Below are 24,866 nucleotides of genomic sequence, written 5' to 3' on the forward strand. Positions count from 1 at the left end.
ACTTTGGTTTAAGTCATTAAAACTCATTTTTTAACCACTCCAAAGATTTCATATTAACAAACTAAAGATTTGGCAATTCATTTAGGACATCTACTTTGTGCATGACATGAGGAATTTTTCCAACAATTGTTTACAGACAGATTGTTTCACTTTTAATTGACTATATCACAATTCCAGTGGGTCAGAAGTTTACATACACCAAGGTAACTGTGCCTTTAAGCAGCTTGGAAAATTCCAGAAAATGATGTCAAGCCTTTAGACAATTAGCCAATTAGCTTCTGATAGGAGGTGTACTGAATTGGAGGTGTACCTGTGGATGTATTTTAAGGCCTACCTTCAAACTCAGTGCCTCTTTGCTTGACATCATGAAAAAATCAAAAGAAATCAGCCAAGACCTCAGAAATTTTTTTTTGGACCTCCACAAGTCTGATTCATCCTTGGGAGCAATTTCCAAACACCTAAACACCACGTTCATCTGTACAAACAATAGTACGCAAGTATAAACATCATGGGACCACACAGATGCATTCTGTCTCTTAGAGATGAACGTAGTTTGGTGCGAAAAGTGCAAATCAATCCCAGAACAACAGCAAAGGACCTTGTGAAGATGCTGGAGGAAACAGGTAGACAAGTATCTATATCCACAGTAAAACAAGTCCTATATTGACATAACCTGAAAGGCTGCTTAGCAAGGAAGAAGCCACTGCTCCAAAACTGCCATAAAAAAGCCAGAATACAGTTTGCAAGTGCACATGGGGACAAAGATCTTACTTTTTAGAGAAATGTCCTCTGGTCTGATGAAACAAAAATGGAACTGTTTGGGCATAATGACCATCCTTTTGTTTAGAGGAAAAAGGGTGAGGCTTGCAAGCCAAAGAACATCATCTCAACCGTGAAGCATGGGGGTGGCAGCATCATGTTGTGGGGGTGCTTTGCTGCAGGAGGGACTGGTGCACTTCACAAAATAGATGGCATCATGAGGAAGGAAAATTATGTGGATATATTGAAGCAACATCTCAAGACATCAGCCAGGAATTTAAAGCTCGGTCGCAAATGGGTCTTCCAAATGGACAATGACCCCAAGCAGACCTCCAAAATTGTGGCAAAATGGCTTAAGGACAACAAAGTCAAGGTATTGGAGCGGCCATCATAAAGCCCTGACCTCAATCCGATAGAAAATTTGTGGGCAGAACTGAAAAAGCGTGTGCGAGCAAGGGGGCCTACAATCCTGACTCAGTTACACCAGTTCTGTCTGGAGGAATGGGCCAAAATTCCAGCAACTTATTGTGAGAAGCTTGTGGAAGGATACCCAAAACGTTTGACCCAAGTTAAACAATTTAAAGGCAATGCTACCAAATACTAACAAAGTGTATGTAAACTTCTGACCCACTGGGAATGTGATGAAAGAAATAAAAGCTGAAATAAATCATTCTCTACCATTATTCTGACATTTCACATTCTTCACATTTAGTATATACAGTTTTGTGTGCAGCCTAATGGTTAAAGTTTCAGGCCATTAACACAATAGTTTATAATTTGTTTCCAACTAGGGATTACCGTACTCAAAAATGTGGAGAGCTACAGATATTTCAATTCACCCTATCCTCAATCTCACATTGTGAACAGATCAGGAAGTGTCTGCTTAAGGATAACTACCTAACTTACACCTGGGTAACATATGACACCAGTGAAATAATAAACAGGATGCAGAAGTGCAATTTGAATTTAAGGAAGCAGAATTAAAATGGTATGAAAACTGCAGTAAGTGTACTTTTAATAACACATTTCGTTGTTCAGTATGAATTACCAATGTCTGTAAAAATGTTGTATTTGTAATTTATTCAATAAAGTTTTACATCACCTGTTCAGCAGCCTCCAGTTCAGATTTGATCCTTTCATACATATTTTTACCAAGAATCCTCTGCAGAGTCTGTGGTAAAGGGTCATCAGGTTTGACTGAACTCTGCGACAAAATGTTTAGGAACAAGAATTGACGATTGACTCAATGTGTGTTTGACATCTAAAGAGTACACTTCTAAAGCGTGCCATGAAGTGTGTGGAGAAAATGTTTAACCAGTCCTGCAAAACTTAATACATAAACATAATATTAATTAGTATTTAAATACACTCCAAAACCAAAAATCTATTTATATTTATTTTAGCCTATTTTTAAGATTTACACATTTAAATTTCATAATAATACTCCATCAAACTGAACTGAGTAATTCTCAACAAAATTTAATTAATAAAACTTAAAATGCATTTTATTTTATTAAAGATTACTCGATTCATTTTGATGGAATTTTGTAATGAAATTTAAATGCGTAAATCTTAAAATTGTTTTTTTGAATGTATATGTTTACATAAAATATGTCAAATATGTCATTATGTTTACATAAAAAACATAATATTGTCAAACTGATTATCTTTAAAAATTTATATGAAAACATGTAAAAATGGGGAGTTTATATGTTATTTCAAGCAGTGACAGCAAAGCATCCAATGCTGTACTTTTAACAAAATTATACTTATACTCCTTATAATTACATGCAGTTTTATGACTTCAAATGAATTGAGTGATTAAATAGAATATTTGCACTTTTTCAGGGTTTCTGCAGGTTTTACGTAGCTAAATTTAAGGCTTTTTAAGACCTTTTTAAGACCAACTAAAGGAAATGTAAGTAATAAATTCAAGAGAACACACTATGTCATCGCATCGTTCTCTAAATGAGAGCACAAGAACAGTCATACAGTAGTAACACTTCAAAGTTTAACAGAACTTAACAGATCATTACTTTGTAAATAATTGTACAAAAAGTAACAGGATAAAGCTTGAATACATCTGCCCCTATAACCACAGGAATGTGGACAGAACTTTTACCTTCTGATCAGACACATTGTATCAGCTCTAGTCCTCTATGACACTGCTGTTTCACTTGAATATTGTTTAAACAACACCCAAAAATATAACTCAAAGCTCTGGAATAAAATATAAGTGATCACCACCAAACATGCAAAAACAAGATTTTATTCAAATACATTTTGGTCATTAAATCTAGACGCTCAACGAAAGGTGCATATATGATTTTCTTTTCTTTTGTTATTAGGATCTCCTTATGATTCTACAGTCTAAATCCCTTGTCCTAGATTAGCCAATCTTGTATAAATGTACATAAATTAATTATATATTTTTTTATCTAATTTCTTGACTCATAGGTGGCACTGTCACCAAACTTTGCATGTACCCTCAGATCATGGTCCTGATGAAGCATACCAGGTTTCGTTTCAATACGACAAACAGTTGCCAAGATATAACCTCACGTCTTGTTTTACATCAACCTCGTTAAATTTGCATAATGTAACTTTTCAACAAAATCACAATTTTGTATTATTAATTCTGTGCGAATCAGATTATTCTGAGCCATGTTTAGGCAAATTGGCCAATGTTTACTTACTGTACTAATTTAAACCATGACTTGTTCTCCACATAAATAACTAATATTGGCGTTATATTCATGCTGTTTAGCCAGAGGGGAACTGGCCTCCACAGTGAGCCTTGATTCTCCCAGTTTATTTTTCTCTATTAACCAATATCTAAAAGAGTTTTGTGTTCCTTGCCACGGTCGCCTTCGGCTTGGTCACTGGGGGTCTAAATACAAATATTATTTACTTATTAAAGAAATAGTTCACCCAAAAATGAAAATTCTCCCATCATTTACTCACCCTCATGCAACCCCAGATGTGTATGTCTTTCTTTCTTCTGCAGAACACAAATTAAGATTTTTAGAAGAATATTTCAGCTCTGTAGGTCCATACAATGTAAGTGAATGGTGATTAGACCTTTGTAGCTCCAAAAAGAACATAAAAGAAAAGAAAAGTTATCCATATGACTTCAGTGGTTTAATCCATGTCTTCAGAAGCTATATAATAGGTGTGGGTGAGAAATATATCAATAATTAAGTCCTTTTTTATTCTAAATCTCCACATTCACTTTTACATCTGAAAGACACATGTGGTGCCTGTTTAGTTTCACTATCTGAAAGTGAAAGTTAAAATGGAGATTTAGAGTAAAAAAGGACTTAAATATTGTTTTATTTTTCACCCACACCTATCATATCACTTCTGAAGACATGGATTAAACCACTGGAATCTTATGGATTACTTTTATGCTGCCTTTGTGTGAAGTTTTGGTCACCATTCACTTGCATTGTATGGACCTACAGAGCTGATATATTCTCTAAAAATCTTCATTTGTGTTCTGCAGAAGAAAGAAAGTCATACACATCTGGGATGGCATGAGTGTGAGTAAATAATGAGTGAATTATCATTTTTGGGTGAACTATTCCTGTAAAGCACAATCTACAATCACATTATTTTTCCAAATCGCACAGTGGTGACAAAGACATTACAGCTTTTTTTCTGTTATAGCATAACTTCCTGTACAGCAGTTTGAATCCACTGTAATGGGCAGATTTTTAATTTAAGCATTCTGCTTGTATCATCAGAAGGAGCGTAATTACATGCAGTCAAGAATTTTGTTTCTAGCACAACTGTTTCAAAAGATACGTGCAAAATAAAAGTGAATTTTTGAACTGGTGGTGACACTATAGAGTGTGTCCAAGAGACCGCAAATTTGGTATGGGGGCTATTCGTGCCCAGAAATTACTCTTCATTTTAATGCCCAATTCCCATTGCACTCTAAGTCCTCGTGGTGGCGTAGTGACTCGCCTCAATCCGGGTGGCGGAGGACGAATCTCAGTTGCCTCCGTGTCTGAAAGCATCAATCCACGCATCTTATCACGTGGCTTGTTGAGCGCGTTACCACGGAGACATAGCGCGTGTGGAGGCTTCATGCTATTCTCCGCGGCATCCACGCACAACTCACCACGCGCCCCACCGAGAGCGAGAACCACGTTATAGCGACCGCGAGGAGTTTACCCCATGTGACTCTACCCTCCCTAGCAACCAGGCCAATTTGGTTGCTTAGGAGACCTGGCTGGAGTCACTCAACACGCCCTGGATTCGAACTCGCAACTCCAGGGGTGGTAGTCATCGTCAATACTCGCTGAGCAACCCGGGCCCCCTGACTTTACTTTTTAACTTATGTCTTAATGCTGGTTACATTTTCTAACATTGTATTAACAAAGAGATTAGCAGTAATACATTTCTTATTCACTTAATTATTCAATATTATAAGGTTGATTCTGAAAATGTAATTCTTCAAATGTTGTGTATTCTTACCCCAGGAAGAGCCCAGCACTCCTCTCCATCCTCCCATACGGCCAGAAACTCCAGAAAAGTCCGTTCAGAGTCATGCCATCTTCAAAACACAGACAGATCTCATTCAAGTCCTTTATTTTTCATATTACACAAACAGTCAAACCATCACAACTCAGGACACGAGATGAATGGGATCGCTAATTAAACGTATTTGGTTGCAAACTTCCATTTCATCTGATCTGAAATTAGATTTTAATTCTATGTTCTGCCTCGTAAGGATCAGGACACAAATGAGATCTTAATTCCAGAACCGAATACCTCGTGAGGACTGGGTGGAGAATATGATTTGGACCAAGATATTTAAGAGCGCCTTTCCCACGTATCCCGGTCCGTCCTCCTGGATTCCTGCAAAATCCATTCATAAGAATGAGACATTATTTTAAAAACTGTAACAAAATTCCAGGCATAAAGGCACACATTATATATTAAATGCTTTCCATACCTGTATTTGTCTAAGACAGAGAAGTCTGAACTGTTTAGAGAGAAACAGATTTTCTTATTAAAATTTGTAAAAGAAAAAAAAAACAGCTTCATAAAAACAGCAAGAAGTCAAATACTACAAGGAATACTAAAACAAGCATTTAAAGATTTATAATACATCTTGAGTCATTGAGGAGCCCCGTAACTTATTGTATGAAATAGCTTTGTGTTCCCTCAAAATTAACCATGGTTTTACTTTACAGTAGTGATATTATAGTAACCATGACTGTTGTAACCATGTTATTTTTTTATTTTATTTTTTTTGGCAGAAACCATGGTTTTGATTCAATTTACCATACTTTACTACAGTAGTATCCATAGATTAACCATAGTTTTCAGGTTCCAGTATTATTGCTATAGTTTGACTAAAAATATCATGGTTAAAGTATGTTTACTGTAGTAAAACCATGGTTAATTTATTGGGAACGCAAACTATTTTAGAAAATAATTTTTACAAATATATATATATATATATATATATATATATATATATATATATATATATATATATATATATATATTTAAATTATATAATTTTGATAAATAGGTACATTTGCATTTCAAAACATTAAATTGATCATTATTTCTGTGAAAATAAATAATAAATGTGGAAATGTTGCTCATCTCAAAAATCATGTTGGAATTATTCTGACAAATATTGTGATTGCCATTTGAATTGTAATACGATATACATTTAGCATTACATTTTGCTGCTGCTTGAATATTAAAGCTAATAAAAGCAAAGTGAGCTGAGTGAAAATGAACCCAGTTTTCTCCACATTCACACTGTATCTGGATTTCAAACGTTGTGATTCACTTTTCATTCGCACTATTTTATTAATATGCTTATTTTACATTGTGACGAGGAGGAGGGAATGGCCGGGCCGTGATGATGCACGCCTGGCGTTGAGTTGTCTAATCAGTGGGAGAGAGATAAGGAGGGGCCAGGACACCAGTTCGAGAGAGAGAGACGCACGTGTTTTGTGTGTGTGCGTCTTTGTTTTGTTTGCTGCAAAGCACTTTTATGTTATGTTTGAGTTATGTTCTGTCATTATAGTTTACGTTGCTGTTCAGACGGTTTCCGCCTCCTCCTTGCCCATGCTGTGAAACTCGTTACATTGGTGCCAAAACCCGGGAAGGAGGAGGGATGCGCTGTCGGAGAGCCCTCACCGCTATTGGAGGGTCGCGATGCCGAGGAGGTATGGTACGATGGAACTGGAGCGGTTCACCAAGAGGCGAAGGAGCCCGCTGCCATTTGCCAGGAGACAGAGAAGCCGTGCCATCTGCCAGGGGGCAGAGGAGCTCACTGCAGGCCGCCAAGTGGCGGAGGAGCCTGCTGCCGTCCGCCAGGAGGTGATGTCTGGTGCCATCGCCCGGGGTCTCAGAGGACCACTGCCCAGCTGGCCGAGGACCAGGCGACAGTGTGTCCGGGGACCAGCGAGCCACTTTTTCTCTCTCTCTCCTCTCTCTCTCTCGTTCTGTCTCTCCAGCTTGCTCTTTCTTTCTCCCCTCTCCCTCCTCTCATCTCTCTCTTAGTTTCCAGGAGGCAGGGAAGACTGTCCGGAAGAAGGGCGGCCGAAAGGGCAACACCTCCACTCCATGAAGGGAGGGGGGAGTAGGTCAGACCGGAGGTTTCCTGGCCTGAATCTGGAGGTGGAGTGTGACGAGGAGGAGGGCGTGGCCAGGCCGTGGTGACGCACGCCTGGCGTTGAGTTGTCTAATCAGCGGGAGAGAGATAAGGAGGGGCCGGGACACCAGTTCGAGAGAGAGAGAGAGATGCACGTATTGTGTGTGTGCGCGTGTCTTTGTTTTGTTTGCTGCAAAGCACTTTTATGTTATGTTTGAGTTGTGTTCTGTCATTAAAGTTTACGTTGCTGTTCAGACGGTTTCCGCCTCCTCCTTGCCCATGCTGTGAAACTTGTTACATTGGTGCCAAAACCAGGGAAGGAGGAGGGATGTGCTGTTGGAGAGCCCTCACTGCTGTTGGAGGGTCACGACACCAAGGAGGTATGGTATGATGGTACTGGAGCGGTTCGCCAGGAGGCGGAGGAGCCCGCTGCCATTTTCCAGGAGACGGAGAAGCCGCTGCCGTCCATTAGGGGGCAGAGGAGCTCACTGCCGGCCACCAAGTGGCAGAGGAGCCTGCTGCCGTCCGCCAGGAGGTGATGTCTGGTGCCATCGCCCGGGGTCTCAGAGGACCACTGCCCAGCTGGCCGAGGACCAGGTGACAGTGTGTCTGGGAACCGGCGAGCCACTTTCTCTCTCTCTCTCTCTCTCTCTCTCTCTCTCTCACTCTCTCTCTCTCACTCTCTCTCTCTCGTTCTGTCTCTCCCGCTTGCTCTTTCTCTCTCCCCTCTCCCTCCTCCCGTCTCTCTCTTAGTTTCCCAGGAGGTGGGGAAGACTGTCCGGAAGAAGGGCAGCCGAAAGGGCAACACCTCCCCTCCAAGGTTTCCCTGGCCTGAATCTGGAGGTGGAGTGTGACGAGGATGAGGGCGTGGCCAGGCCGTGATGACACATGCCTGGCGCTGAGTTGTCTAATCAGAGGGAGAGAGATAAGGAGGGGCCGGGACACCAGTTCGAGAGAGAAAGAGTCTGTGTTTTTAAGTTGTTTTATGTCATTAAAAGTTTCGTTTACTGCTCAGCCGGTTCCCGCCTCCTCCTAGTCCATGCTTACTCATTACATATATGCTAATTTCAAATAGAAAGAACAACTGTCAGCAACAATTATTTAGCCTTTTGCACAATTTAATTAACTGTGCAGACCTATTTTTCAGTAGAAAACTTACATGCTGCCTCCCTGTTGATTGTAAACTGGGGGAAGGTACGGAAAGAAGTTAGCCTAAAAGAGTAAAATATATGATTTTATATGACATAAATGTTGTTTCATTTGATAAAAGGTTTAATAAAAGGTTTTACCGAGCATCGCAGGAAATTTGATCTAATTTACCTCCCATGGTACTTTCTCTTCCGGCACAGGGAAGCGTTTGACAGTACTGCCGGGATACTGCAGCTGACGAGCATACTTGTGAGGGAGCACGTCTTCCTCTGTCTCCTGTCCACTAGAATCACCATCCTCCCTGTCTGAGCTTTTACCTGCTATATGATAAGTGACACAGCCTCCATCAAAACAATGACAAGCAGATTGCATCCCTCAGCTGCACATTTTGCATTGAGGCACTTTCTACAAATAGGGTAGAAAATAGGGCCAGAAACTATTTTTCATTAAAAAGGTGCTTAATCTTCAGAAAATGCTGATTGTCAACCTCAGGATGTCAGACTAAATATTATATGAACTGTTTTACTTTTTTAGTATTTCCATTTTCGCAACCCGGTTTCCAAAATTGGGGACATGTCTTGACTTTGGCCATGTTTTTGCTAAATAATATTAAGTGGTTCCTCGCACATATTGCGGCAGTTCTGAAGTGAATTGTCCACTGTGTGGCGCTAAAAGCGAGTTAATTGTTCTCTCAAACAGATGAGGTTTTTAAGGTTTATGCTCTATTGAGTTTCAAATCAACAAAACCGACCTCCCTACCCTAAACCTAACCGATAGTGTCATAAAAAACAAATGTGAGATGAAAACACAACCGCATCATTTTGTGGTGCTTCTATGACACTTTGGGTCCACGTGTGGACTCGTGTGCTCTTCAGGACTCATACTCTGCTCCTTTACATCACAAGTGCAACGCTCTATCAGTTGAGCAATTTGATCACACTCGAACAAGCTTGTAAATGTAGTTGATTATGTAATGCAAACGTTAAAATGAATCATGCACTATAGTAAAAGTGTTTAGATGTCATAAGATAGCATTGTGTGAGGAACAGATGAAAAGTAAGTGTTTATGAACTGATAATCTGCCGTTTTACTCGTGATTTGTGTGAAAGGCAATAAAAGTCGTTGTTGTTGTAGCACCTCTAGTGTTCATTTCACCAGGAAACTGCTGTGATGCATACAACTAGTCACGTAAAATATCACTATTAAAATCATAACAACATATATATATATATATATATATATATATATATATATATATATATATATATATATATATATATATATATATATAAGCAATGACTCCAGAATGGGTAGCATGGTTGCAAATTTGGCCTATAATAAGCTCAATCTAAAATAAGGCTAGTTTGGAACCAAATGTTGTTTTGTAGTTACTGAAAATCTCATATTTACCTTTAATTTGAGAATTTGTCTTAAAATAATGTTGGTAACAGGGTTGAAAGGTTGCACTTGGTGAATCCAGTCAACACCACAATTTGTGTACAAACTGAATTAAATTAAATCGTATTAATTGGTAACATGTGACAATGTCAAGAACTCTGTGCTGGGGCATTTGATGCACACAAAACGTCCTACTTTTCATGTTATGGTAAGTTTATTAATAGTTTGTATAATGGTTCTCACTACAAAAAAATGGGCACCAATGTCTCTAATGGGCACCAGAGTGTCCCCTATTTGTGGAAAGTGCCTTAAACTGTTAAACAGACTGATAGTAAATTATACTGATTATCCAGATGGATGCATACATCTCATTAGAGGAAGCTCCTTTTTTGATTTGCATCCCTGAGATTTCAGAGCATCTATAATCCAGCGCAAAGCTTTGGTGGACTCCGAGACCTGCAGGAACACAAGAAATTCACCTTGGTCTCACCTACTGCCTTAAATATTGCAAAGATAACTGAAGACTGACAGCGTTCACTTCTAGTTGACATGAGTGTAGAACACGGATGTTTATGTATATTTGTGCCAAAACTACTGACCTGCTCTTCAAGCTTGCTGAGTCGTCTCACCATGGTGGCAGAAACCATCTCTTGTTCCCGCTCCAGAAGTTCTGACATCGCTCCAACCCTGAGAGGAAAACGTAAAACATCCATATGAGCTTGCATCTCTGAAGCTTGAAGTTAAAAGCGACCATTAGAAGTTTGTCCAAACTTGTTTGGCATACTTTCTTCGATGGAACAAAAAAAATGAGATGTTAGGCAGTGTGCCAGTCTGAGTCACCATTCTCTTTCAATGCACTTTCCATTCAGAGAAAGAGAATGATGACTGAGTCATTCATCCTGTCATCTCCCTTTTGTGTTCCAAGAAAGAAAGTCAGTCATACAATTTTGGAACTAAATGACAGTAAGTAAATGATGATATATTCCTATTATGAGACTTGTATCTTTAAGAGCCCTGCCCCCTTTCATTCCAGCACTTGATTGGACAGTTACTTCTCTGCTGTGTCCTGGATTCGATGCTCCACACTCTGACTCTCGTCCTGTCGAGAAGATGCCAGATAGTTGTCCTTCATGAAGGCCTCCCACGACAACAGCTCCTCTTCCTCAGTCTGCTCGAGTTCCTGCCCTGAGTACAATCATGTGTGTAAACTCAAATTCATCATTTAGAATCACAAGTGAATCTACAGTGACTGAATTTACAATGATCAAGTGATCAAACCTAAAATCTTTATTTGATCACAATTACACTTTATTTCACAAGAAAATTAATTGAGTGAGAAATATATATATATATATATATATATATATATATATATATATATATATATATATATATATATGGGTTATTAACAAATAATATTGACTGTAATGACAAAGGTAAACCTAGATGATACACAAGTTATGTTTATAGATATGTAATCCTTTGCTTCCCTGTTGGTTTCGTAAGTTCCTGAAAAATGTTTATCGCATTTTATACAAAACAATTGATTTAATGACTTTACAAATGTCAAGTGGTGTAACCATTAAGTAAAAGGTATGCTTTCCTTGCATCTTGAATACCTTAGAGTACACACAATTTAAACATTCATTTCAAAAAAAGTTTTCAAACATATTATTAAAGGTAAAAAATATTTTTTACAAATATCAGGAATTTTTAAGTCATAACTATCAAGCAGTTTTTTTAAGAGTTACTCCATGTGACCTGAACAAAATGTGCTTTACCATAAGAATGTCAAAATATCTGATTATATTTGTTAAAACTTACACACAGTCTTGAAAGTCTTCTGTTTTATGGTTTTCTTGTCACACCACCTGACTTTGATTTTGTGCACAAAAGTTTTTCCAAAATTATTATTATTAATAATAATAATAATAATAATAATAATAATAATAATAATATATATATATATGTGTGTGTGTGTGTGTGTGTGTGTGTGTGTGTGTGTATGTATACACAGTATATGTATTATATATATATATAAAATATACATATACATTGGTGGAACTAGGTGTGGGCTCGTGAGGCTTAAGCCCCGACATTTTTTTGTAATCCCCCAATTCTTTTTTGCAGGGATATAAATGTTATGATACTGGTCTTCCAACAGTATCCGTCATAACAAACTCAGTTTTTCACCCATTCGCTGTCTGGCGGCTGCTTTCCAATGCTTGAAGTATTTGCGTGCATGCACGAAGACCAAAGGGTGCTTGTATTTACAGCCATTTAAACAAACTAAAAATACCCACCTAATTAATGATATTCGTTTTATTTTGCAACGCAGAAGCAAGCAAGCGGTTGCGTTTCCGGCAATTGTGAAAGTACCACCGATGATGCCTATTTTTTAATTTCCAAAGGCGATAATTCATAAGCCGAGCTGAATGCGAAATCTGCTCGTCTGTTTACTATACACCGTAAAGAAAGAGAGAATGTTCTCTGATAAGAAAGGAGAGAATTATGCATTTACTATTCTGCCAAGTTGAAACAAGATGCAGTTTTGGTGCAAGTCGAATCGAATCAAGCTGCATTTATTCCCAGCTGCCTCCAGCTCTCTTTGCCCTCTCTCTCCTGGTTGTTTAATGTTAGTTAGTTGTGGCCGTGACAGACTGAGCCGAGGACTGTCCGTTTCAACACCTGATCTTTTGCCAGCCATCTAAGATTGAACACCTTCTCAAGAAATGAGCATTACATCACTGACCCTAATATTAAATAATCAAATGCCAATGCATATTTTTCCATAAGCAAGTAAGTGCTTTACAAATGCATGCAACATAATCAATTGCAATCCTGCGTGTGTGTGTGTTTGTGTTCACGGCTTTAAGAGAATCACTCACTGAAGTGTTTGTGTCTCTGTGGAGAGTGTCGCAGCAGAACTCCTCTAATGAAGAGGATGATGTGACTGAGGAGGATGAAGGGAGGAGGAAGAGCAGGTCGGCTGTGATATTCTTTGATCAGCTCGTACCGCTGGAACTTCCAGATGGTGTCTGTGTTGTCTTGAACTTCCTGAAATGTGTAGCTAAGATGCACAATTATCCAGAAAGGATTATTTTTAGTGATGGAGACAACTGATTCCTTGTCAAACTGGAATGGCATCTTATTTTCAAGCAATAAAATCAGTTCGTGATCAGATTTTCAAAAGCTGTAGACAGTAGTGCAGAACACCAATAACAGATATGCAGCAGACGAAAAGCCCACTACAGCCAATAATATAAGTAATGTCCCCTTCTTGTGACTTATTGCATGTGTTGTACTGTTACTCACTTGTAAGTCACTTGGGATAAAAGCATCTGCCACATGAATAAATGTAAATACAAACAGATAGCTGTTTCCATTTACAGTGTGTTCACTCACTTAAAGATGGCGATGAGGAGGTTGAGCAGCAGAATATTGGCAAACAGAAGATAAACACACAGCATGATGATAGTGAGCCATTCAGGGAAGGCTGGCATGTTATCAGCATTCAGTACGGGGCATTTGGGTTTCAGAGGATCAGAGCCGTTCACACTACAACTGCCCATATCGAACTGAGTGTCTGAATCACAACAGAGAGACAATTATCAGCTGTGTGTTTCATTTGTCTTTCTCTGGCTTTAAAATCTTTGGCCAGTGAATGGATGTACTGTAGTTAGTGAACCAAATCATTTCTGTCTGGATAAACAAATAATCAGTTTATAAAGTAAGGCACAGATGCTGTTGACTCGACTGTACAATTAAAAATTAAAAATGAGTGCTCACTGTCTATATTAGTGGGGACGTTGCCAAATATGATGAGGTACGGTTCATAGACTGCTCCGCGAATGATCCAATTCAGTCTCTCTTCATTCTGAATCAAAATGCCCTGTTTGGCCACACCATACGCGACCACCCAGATACTGAGCAGAAACATGAAGAAGAATAAATCCATCATCTGCAGATGATAAAAGCACAAAGAGAGAATATGAGCAGAAAATAGGGCAGTGGAAAAGATTTGGTGCGCAGTAAATATTTCATCATTTTTATTCATAGCATTTGTTTCTACGTGAATAATTATTATTATTATTTGTGCCAGTTTTCTTAAAGGGGTCTCATATATATATATATATATATATATATATATATATATATATATATATATATATATATATACAGTATATATTTAATTTCCCCCGCCCCAGAGGTACACTTATAATAGTATTTTTTGGTGCCAGAACAATTTGATAATGATCATGGGTGTGACCCCTTTAAAATCACCACATAAAAAGTGTAGAATTACTGCAGCACATAATATATTTGAATAGAATGAATTGATATCATGACTACGTTGACCCACCATCCTCCTGACAATGATTATTTTTGGGCCCAGGGTTCGGCTGATAGTGAAGATGGCCATTAATCGCAAGCAGAAGATGATGAAATCGATGCACAGTATAACTTTACCCACATATAACACAGTATCGGAGGCCTGAAGTCTGCAAGACAAAGAGAGAGTTTGATTAAGATAAACAATATTGATTTGGTCTTCTTTAAAATCAGTTTTAAGTAGGGTTGGGAACCAAGAATTGGTTCATGTTCATAACCAGTTCCATTAAAAAATAAAATGAAATACTGGAACTGAATGAATTTCATGGCACTCAGTTCCATTAAAGGTTCACAAATGTGTATTCTTCTGCCGATGTGGACGCAAAACTGCGCTAAAATATCGGACAGTTCTTTCTACTACTACTAAGCGGCACTGCAACACTGCTTGATTGGGCATTAAATCAGTAGTGTGAAACATTCAGAGCAACCACTATAGTCTGATTCCCGAACTAATGAGTCTTATGAGCTAGTTCATGTGAATATACAGCACGACCAGAGCAGTCTGATTCCCGAATGACACTTATGAGACGGTTTCTTTGAATCTACTGTGTGACCAGTGTAGTATGATTCGCAAACAAATGACTCTTATGAGCCGCTTCATGTGAATCTACAGCATGAAATATACAGAACGACCAGAGTAGTCCGATTCCCAAATGAATGACTCTAGCTACATGGTTCATTTGAATCTAGTCTCATTCTCAGACAAATGACTCTTAAGAGTCGATTCTTTTGAATCTAAAGCACGACCAGAGCAGCCCAATTCCTGAATGAATGCAGACGGTTTCTTTGAATCTACAGCGTAAAACATACAGTGTGACCAGTGTAGTCTGATTCACAAACAAATGACTCTTATGAGCCGGTTCATGTGAATCTACAGCACGAAATATTCAGAGCAACCAGAGTAGACAGATTCCCAAATGAATGACTCTTACTACATGGTTCATTTGAATCTAGTCTCATTATTGAACAAATTACTCTTAAGAGTCGATTCATTTGAATCTAAAGCACGACCAGAGCAGTCTGATGCCAGAATGACTCTTACAGACGGTTTCTTTGAATCTACAGCGTAAAACATACAGTGTGACCAATGTAGTCTGATTCACAAACAAATGACTCTCATGAGCCGGTTCATGTGAATCTACAGCATGAAATATACAGAATGACCAGAGTAGTCCGATTCCCAAATGAATGACTCTTACTACAAGGTTCATTTGAATCTAGTCTCATTCTTGGACAAATGACTCTTAAGAGTTTATTTTTCTGAATCTAAAGCATGACCAGAGCAGACGTATGCCAGAATGACTCTTACAGATGGTTTCTTTGAATCTACTGTGTGACCAGTGTAGTATGATTCGCAAACAAATGACTCTTATGAGCCGGTTCATGTGAATATACAGCACGAAACATTCAGAGTGACCAGAGTAGTCAGATTCTCAAATGAATGACTCTTACTAGATGGTTCATTTGAATTGAGTCTCATTCTTGGACAAATGACCCTTAAGAGTCGATTCTTTTGAATCTAAAGCACGACCAGAGCAGTCCTATGCCAGAATGACTCTTAAGAGACGGGTTCTTTGAATCTACAGCGTAAAACATACAGTGTGACAAATGTAGTCTGATTTGCAAACAAATGACTCTTATGAGCCGGTTCATGTGAATCTACAGCACGAAACATTCAGAGCAACCAGAGTAGACAGATTCCCAAATGAATGACTCTTACTACATGGTTCATTTGAATCTAGTCTCATTATTGAACAAATTACTCTTAAGAGTCGATTCATTTGAATCTAAAGCACGACCAGAGCAGTCTGATGCCAGAATGACTCTTACAGACGGTTTCTTTGAATCTACAGCGTAAAACATACAGTGTGACCAATGTAGTCTGATTCACAAACAAATGACTCTCATGAGCCGGTTCATGTGAATCTACAGCATGAAACATACAGAAAAACCAGAATACTCAGATTCCCGAATAAATGACTCTTACAGACGATTGCTTTGAATCTACTGTGTGACCAGTGTAGTCTGATTCACAAACAAATGACTCTTATGAGCTGGTTCATGTGAATCTACAGCATGAAATATACAGAATGACCAGAGTAGTCCGATTCCCAAATGAATGACTCTTACTACATGGTTCATTTGAATCTAGTCTCATTCTTGGACAAATGACTCTTAAGAGTTTATTTTTCTGAATCTAAAGCATGACCAGAGCAGACGTATGCCAGAATGACTCTTACAGATGGTTTCTTTGAATCTACTGTGTGACCAGTGTAGTCTGATTCTCAAACAAATGACTCATATGAGCCTGTTCATGTGAATGTGAACCTACAGCATGAAACATTCAGAGTGACCAGAGTAGTCCAATTCCCAAGTGAATGACTCTTACTACATGGTTCATGTGAATCTAGTCTCATTATCGAACAAATTACTCTTAAGAGTCGATTCATTTGAATCTAAAGCACGACCAGAGCAGTCTGATGCCAGAATGACTCTTACAGACGGTTTCTTTGAATCTACTGTGTGACCAGTGTAGTATGATTCGCAAACAAATGACTCTTATGAGCCGGTTCATGTGAATATACAGCACGAAACATACAGAGCGACCAGAGTAGTCAAATTCCCAAATGAATGACTCTTACTAGATGGTTCATTTGAATTGAGTCTCATTCTTGGACAAATGACTCTTAAGAGTTGATTCTTTTGAATCTAAAGCACGACCAGAGTAGTCCAATTCCCAAATGAATGACTCTTACTACATGGTTCATTTGAATCTAGTCTCATTATCGAACAAATTACTCTTAAGAGTCGATTCATTTGAATCTAAACCACAACCAGAGCAGTCTGATGCCAGAATGACTCTTACAGACGGTTTCTTTGAATCTACTGTGTGACCAGTGTAGTCTGATTAGCAAACAAATGACTCTTATGAGCTGGTTCATGTGAATCTACAGCATGAAATATACAGAACGACCAGAGTAGTCCGATTCCCAGATGAATGACTCTTACTACATGGTTCATTTGAATCTAGTCTCATTATCGAACAAATGACTCTTACTAGTCGATACATTTGAATCAACAGCGTGATCTCTTCATTTGGTAACAGGCTGCTGAGGGCAGTAAATCCAATAAGATTTGTATTACTTATTTCCTTATTTGGAATCGGAACCAGAATCGTTAAAATTCTTATGATTCCCATCCCTAGATTTGAGTCATTAAGAACTGAATTTGCATTAATTAAGTTATAATGAGGGTCAAAATGTTGAAACATAATTCCTTTCTACGAGATTGAAGAGAGTCTATAAGTGAAGAAAATTAATTGAGTAAGACTGGGCGAAATATCTTACATTCACAACACACTGAAAAATAAAAAAATATTTTAATATGAACGAATGAATGAATGAATGAATGAATGTTGTATTTATTTAATATTAACACATAACAAAATTCCATCAAATTAAATGTAGAAATCTTTAATAAAATAAAATAAAATATTTTATGTTTTAATAATTACATTTTTTTAATGCGTAAATCTTAAACATATTTTTTGGATTGTGCATTCATGATGATTTAAATATTGTGATTATTTTAATGTGCTTTTGTTTTTTGTAGTTAGTAAACTGAATTGTAACTGAATCACACTGAACTGATGTGAACTGTATGAATGTACCTGCAGACCAGACCAGTGATGAACAGCAGTATTGACAGCACATCCAAAATGTTCCACAGATCTTTAATATACATTTTTGCTTTCCTTCGAAAACCAGATCCATCAAAGTCATGATAAAGCTGTGGAATATCAGAATGTTGATGATTGTGAGTCCAAACATACAAAAGAAAAAAAAAACATCGATGTTCAAATAATTGGGTTTCTACAACTTTGGGCACTTTTAAAACTGGATTTCTAGAAAGTAAAGTCTTTTTTTATCATATTTTTTGTACTCTTTTTTTTTTTTTTCTCTGTTTTTAAATGCATCTACTAACAATGTCCAACAGTGTGTGAACATGAATCACAGGAGATTTATGTCATTCAAGTCATGAAAATTCCCACCACAGTGTCATTTCCAGGACATTTCAAATTCTGTATTGTGTTTAATAGAATTCTGTGCTGGAAATCACAGTTTGTTTGTTTTTTTCCAATTTGGAATGCCCAATTCCCACTACTTAGTAGGTCCTCGTGGTGGTGCGGTTACTCACCTCAATCCGGGTGGCGGAGGACAAGTCTCAGTTGCCTCCGCTTCTGAGACCGTCAATCCGCGCATCTTATCACGTTGCTCGTTGTGGATGACACCGCGGAGACTCGCAGCATGTGGAGACTCATGCTACTCTCCACGATCCACGCACAACTTACCACGCGCCCTATTAAGAGCGAGAACCACTAATCGCGCCCTCCCTAGCAACCGGGCCAATTTGGTTGCTTAGGAGACCTGGCTGGAGTCACTCAGCACACCCCAGGTGACTCCAGGGGTGGTAGTCAGCATCAATACTCGCTGAGCTACCCAGGCCCCTGGAAATGACATTTTTTTTAAATTTTCAAATAAAATCACCCAGCCCTGGTCTTGTTAAGGCTCATTTCATAACTAAAATTAAATAATATTTTCACACTTTTTACATTATTTTGCAAAATTACAGTTTGATTGGAAATTACGCCTAGTACAAATATTCAGTAACACTTTACAATAAGGTTCCATTCGTTAACATCTCACCTGTCTGACCTCCTCACACACCAGTGAGGTGAGCCACACATACAGCAGAAGTTCTCTCCATGATGGAGATGGCTGAAAATCAATCATAAGCACCACAGCGAAGAGCCACAGGAAACCAAAATAAGAGGCAATATTCCAGTAGAACTTCACTTGAGGAGACATGAAGAGACTCATCAAACGAGATGAACAGTTCAGTGGCTCCAGTTCAGAGTTCTGTGATGGGCCACTGAGTGAACAAGAAAAGAGAAGGACTCTCATTCATTGGGTGTTTCATCCTAAAATCCAAACTAAGGTACACTATATTGCCAAAAGTATTCGCTCATCTGCCTTTAGACGCATATGAACTTAAGTGACATCCCATTCTTAATCCATAGGGTTTAATATGACGTCGGCCCACCCTTTGCAGCTATAACAGCTTCAACTCTTCTGGGAAGGCTTTCCACAAGGTTTAGGAGTGCGTTTATGGGAATTTTTGAGCATTCTTCCAGAAGCGCATTTGTGAGGTCAGACACTGATGTTGAACGAGAAGGCCTGGCTCGCAGTCTTCGCTCTAATTCATCCCAAAGGTGCTCTATCGGGTTGAGGTCAGGACTCTGTGCAGGCCAGTCAAGTTCTTCCACACCAAACTCGCTCATCCATGTCTTTATGGACCTTGCTTTGTGCACTGGTGCGCAGTCATGTTGGAACAGGAAGGGGCCATCCCCAAACTGTTCCCACAAAGTTGGGAGCATGGAATTGTCCAAAATCTCTTGGTATGCTGAAGCATTCAGAGTTCCTTTCACTGGAACTAAGGGGCCAAGCCCAGATCCTGAAAAACAACCCCACACCATAATCCCCCTCCACCAAACTTCACAGCTGGCACAATGCAGTCAGACAAGTACCGTTCTCCTGGCACCCACCAAACCCAGACTTGTCCATCAGATTGCCAGATGGAGAAGCGTGATTCGTCACTCCAGAGAACGCGTCTCCACTGCTCTGGAGTCCAGTGGCGGCGTGCTTTACACCACTGCATCCGACGCTTTGCATTGCACTTGGTGATGTATGGCTTGGATGCAGCTGCTCGGCCATGGAAACCCATTCCATGAAGCTCTCTACGCACTGTTCTTGAGCTAATCTGAAGGCCACATGAACTTTGGAGGTCTGTAGCGATTGACTCTGCAGAAAGTTGGTGACCTCTGCGCACTATGCGCCTCAGCATCCACTGACCCCACTCTGTCATTTTACGTGGCCTACCACTTCGTGGCTGAGTTGCTGTCATTCCCAATCGCTTCCACTTTGTTATAATACCACTGACAGTTGACTGTGGAATATTTAGTAGCGAGGAAATTTCACAACTGGACTTGTTGCACAGGTGGCATCCTATCACAGTACCACGCTGGAATTCACTGAGCTCCTGAGAGCGGCCCATTCTTTCACAAATGTTTGTAGAAGCAGTCTGCATGCCTAGGTGCTTCATTTTATACACCTGTGGCCATGGAAGTGATTGGAACACCTGAATTCAATTATTTGGATGGGTGAGCGAATACTTTTGGCAATATAGTGTATATCTAAAGTTGTGTTGAGCATTAAGCCATGAGCACCAAGACTGAAGTTAAAAGTGGTTTGAAAAAAATGTAAAACCTTAGTTTCTAGCTTTTGTAATTGTGAGTTCGACAAAGACGTGAATGTCTTTTTACTAGTTGGAAACACATAATTACAGTAATTCTGACATGATGTGAACACAGCATAAACCATCTATCTATATTTCTATAGATAGAAACGATAGAATCTAGCTATAGAATTGATAGATTATACAGTTGTTTAGGTTCATGGATGGTGCCTCAACTAACCGAAAGTGTCGTTTGAGTTTGGCATCTGTGTTTCCTGCAGAGAATGAATCCATCGCTAGTTTCAACTGCTCCGTCCTCTCGTTCTGTTTCTGGATGTCTTCATCACGTCTGACAGAAAAGCAACAACATCAACACAACATTACACTTGACTTCTTACTGAGTTTGAAATAGGGTCTTTTAAAGAGACTGTTCTTTTTTCATTTTTAATTGTCTCATTTTTTTAAAATTTTACCACAATTTAATTGTGTGGTAAAATTTTAATTTAATTTAATTTAATTTAATTTAATTTAATTCTTCAGGGAATTTAATTAAGAACTTTTGATCATGAATGTTTAATGATTAACAAGTCCCCTGACACTCATACACTCTTCAAAACTTTTACTTCTCTCCTCTGCCCTTTTGCTCTGTTCAACATCAGGAAAATCAAGCCCATGAGCATGCCACACAACTCCTCGTCCAGGCTCTTGTGCTATCCAGGCTGGACTACTGCAATAGTCTTCTGGCAGGCCTTCCTGCATGTACAGTTAAACCTCTGCAAATGATCCAGAATGCAGTGGTGCGATTGGCCTTCATCGAGCCTCTCTCTTCATCAAACTGAACTGGCTGCCAATGGTTGCTCGAGTTAAGTTCAAGGCGTTGATGCTTGCTTACAGAACAACCACCAGCTCTGTGCCCCCCATCTACACTCACTACTTCAGGTCTACATGCCCTCCAGAAGTTTGCGTTCTGCGGGTGAATGGCACCTCGTAGTGCCACCTCAATGAAACAAAAAAATCACTGTCCAGGACTTTCACTTCAACTGTTCCACGTTGGTGGAATGACCTGTTAAAACTCCACCTGAGCAGCTGGCTCTCTAACATCCTTCAAAAGCATCTAAAGACACAGCTCTTCTGTGAACACTTGACCCAATCCCTTTAGTGCACTTATTTCTTCTTAAAAAAAAAAATAAAAGTCTCTCATCATCCTCGCTAGGGGTACTTCTCTAAACAATTCTGAAACTTGTATTACAGCACTTGTGTTACTACCGCCTCCCTAGGATGATTCGCTTCTGTTGTTCTCCTCACTTGTAAGTCGCTTTGGATAAAAGCATCTGCTAAATGAGTAAATGTAATTGTAAAATGATGTCAGTGATAAACTATTGTTATTACCTGAAGGACAGGAAGCCGGTGTATATGAGAGGAAAGAAGATCATACTGAGCAACACCTTCCAGTGCGGATTATCCACTGATAACTCTCCATACCAGATCTTTGTGAGCAGAGCCTGACAGACAAACATAGACACACACAATAACCATAGTGTAACTATAGTGAAAAACACTAACGGACAGATAAAGCTATTACGAAGGAGCCCAAAATAATTACACGGGAAGGTAAACTTATTGTGAGGGAAAGCAAACTATTGTGCGAAAATGCAAAATATATTATTAGGGAACTCAAACATACTGAGAGAGAGCTAAACTATTGCGAGGGAACGCAAAACTCATTCTGAGTGAACGTAAAACTATTGCGAGGAACGCAAAAAATGTTATTGCGATGGAATTGAAGCTTTTTGTGAGGAAACTAAAACTATTGGGAGAAAATGCAAAACTTCTTGAGAGGGAATGCAAAACTAATTAATGCAGGAAAAAATTGCATTAAATATTTAATTATTTATTTATTTTTCAGTCACAAATTCACTTTTCTCCCCAATTTGGAATGCCAAATTCCCAATGCGCTCCAAGTACTCGTGGTAGCGTAGTGACTCGCCTCAATCTGGGTGGTGGAGGATGAATCTCAGTTGCCTCCACGTGGCTTGTGACATACCGTGGAGACATAGCGCTTGTGGAGGCTTCACGCTATTCTCCGCGGCATCCACGCACAACTCACCACGTGCCCCACTGAGAGTGAGAACCACATTATAGTGACCACGAGGAGGTTACCCCATGTGACTCTACCCTCCCTAGCAACCGGGCCAATTTGGTTGCTTAGGAGACCTGGCTGGAGTCACTCAGCACGCCCTGGATTCGAACTCACGACTCCAGGGGTGGTAGTCAGCATCTTTACTCGCTGAACTACCCAGGCCCCCACATTATATATTTTTAAATGTTTTGGTGGCCCAGAATTTGCTTGGGCAGCAACCCAAAACCTTAAAAGTTGTAAAAAGTGTGTTACCTGAACTCCTGAGTGAGCGATGAAGCTTTTATCGTCAGCCTCGAGAGCAAGCCAGAGACACGTGGTTCTGCCCCATGACGGCGAGATGCGGATGAGCAGTTTTTGAGCTCGTTGCGAGTCCCAACTGTGACACTCACTAAACACACCTGACAGAGGAAGTCACAGACACAGGGTTAAAGGTCACACAAACAAGAAGCAGCTCAGGTCAGAGGACTGTGTTGTTATACCGATGGCTTGTTTCTCGTAGTGGTTGGCGAGTTCTCTCATGTCCTTTGCCTCTTCAGTATCATCTTCTCCACTCTCCTGTGCCAACTTCCTCAAGATCTTACTGGCTGCCAGAGCGGCCGCGATACAATCTCTGCACTGCAAATACAACACACACACACAATTGAAATAGTATCTTTCCAAGTCAAAAGATTGACATTCTCTTCCATTGTAAGTGCCTAACTGCAACCTCGATTTTTGCTTTTTTTACCCTTGTGTTGTGTTTGTTTTGTGCTAACACATTTTATGTTCCCGGTCAAAAATGACCGGCCCACTAAGATTGTTTATAAATCTCTCATATTGCATATTATCGCAAGATTTTGCATTAGATCTTTTTATCAACTTCTTTTTTAGTAATTATGACATATGAACATATTTTTAAAAAGATTAATTGAACTGAGCTTATACCGGGCCAGTGGTGGGCACTCTCCTGTGGAAAACAAAAATACATACAGTTTATATAATAATAACATAATAAATTAATAACCACTTTCTTGAAGAACTGTTTCTTTCTCATCATTTGCAAATTTATCACAACAATTATATTCAGAGTTGGTAAAACCATAAAGAAGATGAGATAGCCATGTGTTGCTTGCTGAGCTACCCAGGCCCCCTCAGTATGTCATTTCTGCCACACGAGCGCCACTGAGCAAAACTGCAAAAATAAACAATGTTTTAAAAAAAGCTTTCTGAATACCTCCCTCATTTATACTTGTTCAGACAGTCTGATTGTCCTGCCCCCAAATCAGGTAACGTTGTTGGGGCAAGTCTAAGCAGGTCGCTCAAAACAAACACAGGAATTGTTATAGTGCAACAGAAACACAGTGTTTACAGTTTGCCAGAAAATTTACCAACAAATGGCTTACTAAGCTGGGACAGAGAAGAGTATTTTAACACTGAAAAAATTAAATACTTCAGCTTTAATGTCTATAAAAGGATTGTATGCTGTTGTTCAGCAAAGGATTTCTATGACATTATTTACCCTTCAGATACATATCCAGCTTAATGGATTGATTTATTCATTTTCACAGAAACTTGCATCCACAGATGAGCTACTGCTGTTTCTGATGTTTATTTCGGTGTCTTCGTTTCTTCATAGTATCGATGTAACTGGATACATGACTAAGTTCAGGCATGCAAATCTGAATGGCGCAAGCTGATTTGCTCAGGGGGTTTTTGGGGCTTTTTCTTCTATCAGCTTGCATGGTAAGGTCTGCTTTTGTCCCCTACACATAGAAGCACACCTTTATCAAGGCACTGGCACACATCGCTATCTTACATATATATACATAGCTAGGTTAGTTTAGTCACTAGTTACATAAGCTACTGGGCTTTCCTGGTCCAAATACACATTAAGATTCAGGTCAATAGCCGTTTCAGCCTTTCGGCTTAGCAGGCACAGGCACACCTGGCTAGCATACTGTACACTCGGTGCACATGGCTCTTCGGAGCAGCAGCAGTACACAAGTCTTGGCGGTAGATCTGCTTGTTTAGAGGGATGCATTTATGTCTAATTGTGCAACAGCTTGTCATACATGCTTGATGCAGCATGCCTTGTGTTGGTCTAATTGTGCAGCAGCATGAGCATGT

General features: G+C 39.3%; 1 protein-coding gene across 1 annotated transcript in view; it reads right to left on the reverse strand.

Annotated features, from left to right (window-relative positions):
* The window catches only part of trpm2 (transient receptor potential cation channel, subfamily M, member 2), a 47,725-nt gene that overhangs the window by 4,341 nt on the left and 18,518 nt on the right, over positions 1-24,866 (reverse strand). Inside the window, exons 12-30 of the mRNA XM_051710592.1 lie at positions 23,240-23,375; positions 23,013-23,158; positions 22,010-22,122; positions 20,862-20,969; positions 19,033-19,258; positions 17,997-18,115; positions 14,298-14,436; positions 13,724-13,895; positions 13,340-13,520; positions 12,823-13,004; positions 10,987-11,119; positions 10,534-10,621; positions 10,300-10,390; positions 8,708-8,853; positions 8,547-8,599; positions 5,723-5,752; positions 5,539-5,625; positions 5,242-5,320; positions 1,862-1,963 (exon numbers count right to left, since the gene is read on the reverse strand). Coding sequence (XP_051566552.1) covers positions 1,862-1,963; positions 5,242-5,320; positions 5,539-5,625; positions 5,723-5,752; positions 8,547-8,599; positions 8,708-8,853; positions 10,300-10,390; positions 10,534-10,621; positions 10,987-11,119; positions 12,823-13,004; positions 13,340-13,520; positions 13,724-13,895; positions 14,298-14,436; positions 17,997-18,115; positions 19,033-19,258; positions 20,862-20,969; positions 22,010-22,122; positions 23,013-23,158; positions 23,240-23,375 — 2,331 coding nt within the window. The remainder of the gene's footprint in view (positions 1-1,861; positions 1,964-5,241; positions 5,321-5,538; positions 5,626-5,722; positions 5,753-8,546; positions 8,600-8,707; positions 8,854-10,299; positions 10,391-10,533; positions 10,622-10,986; positions 11,120-12,822; positions 13,005-13,339; positions 13,521-13,723; positions 13,896-14,297; positions 14,437-17,996; positions 18,116-19,032; positions 19,259-20,861; positions 20,970-22,009; positions 22,123-23,012; positions 23,159-23,239; positions 23,376-24,866) is intronic.

The sequence above is a fragment of the Myxocyprinus asiaticus genome, chromosome 11 (assembly GCF_019703515.2).
Source record: "Myxocyprinus asiaticus isolate MX2 ecotype Aquarium Trade chromosome 11, UBuf_Myxa_2, whole genome shotgun sequence".
In the NCBI taxonomy this organism is placed as follows: Eukaryota; Metazoa; Chordata; class Actinopteri; order Cypriniformes; family Catostomidae; genus Myxocyprinus; species Myxocyprinus asiaticus.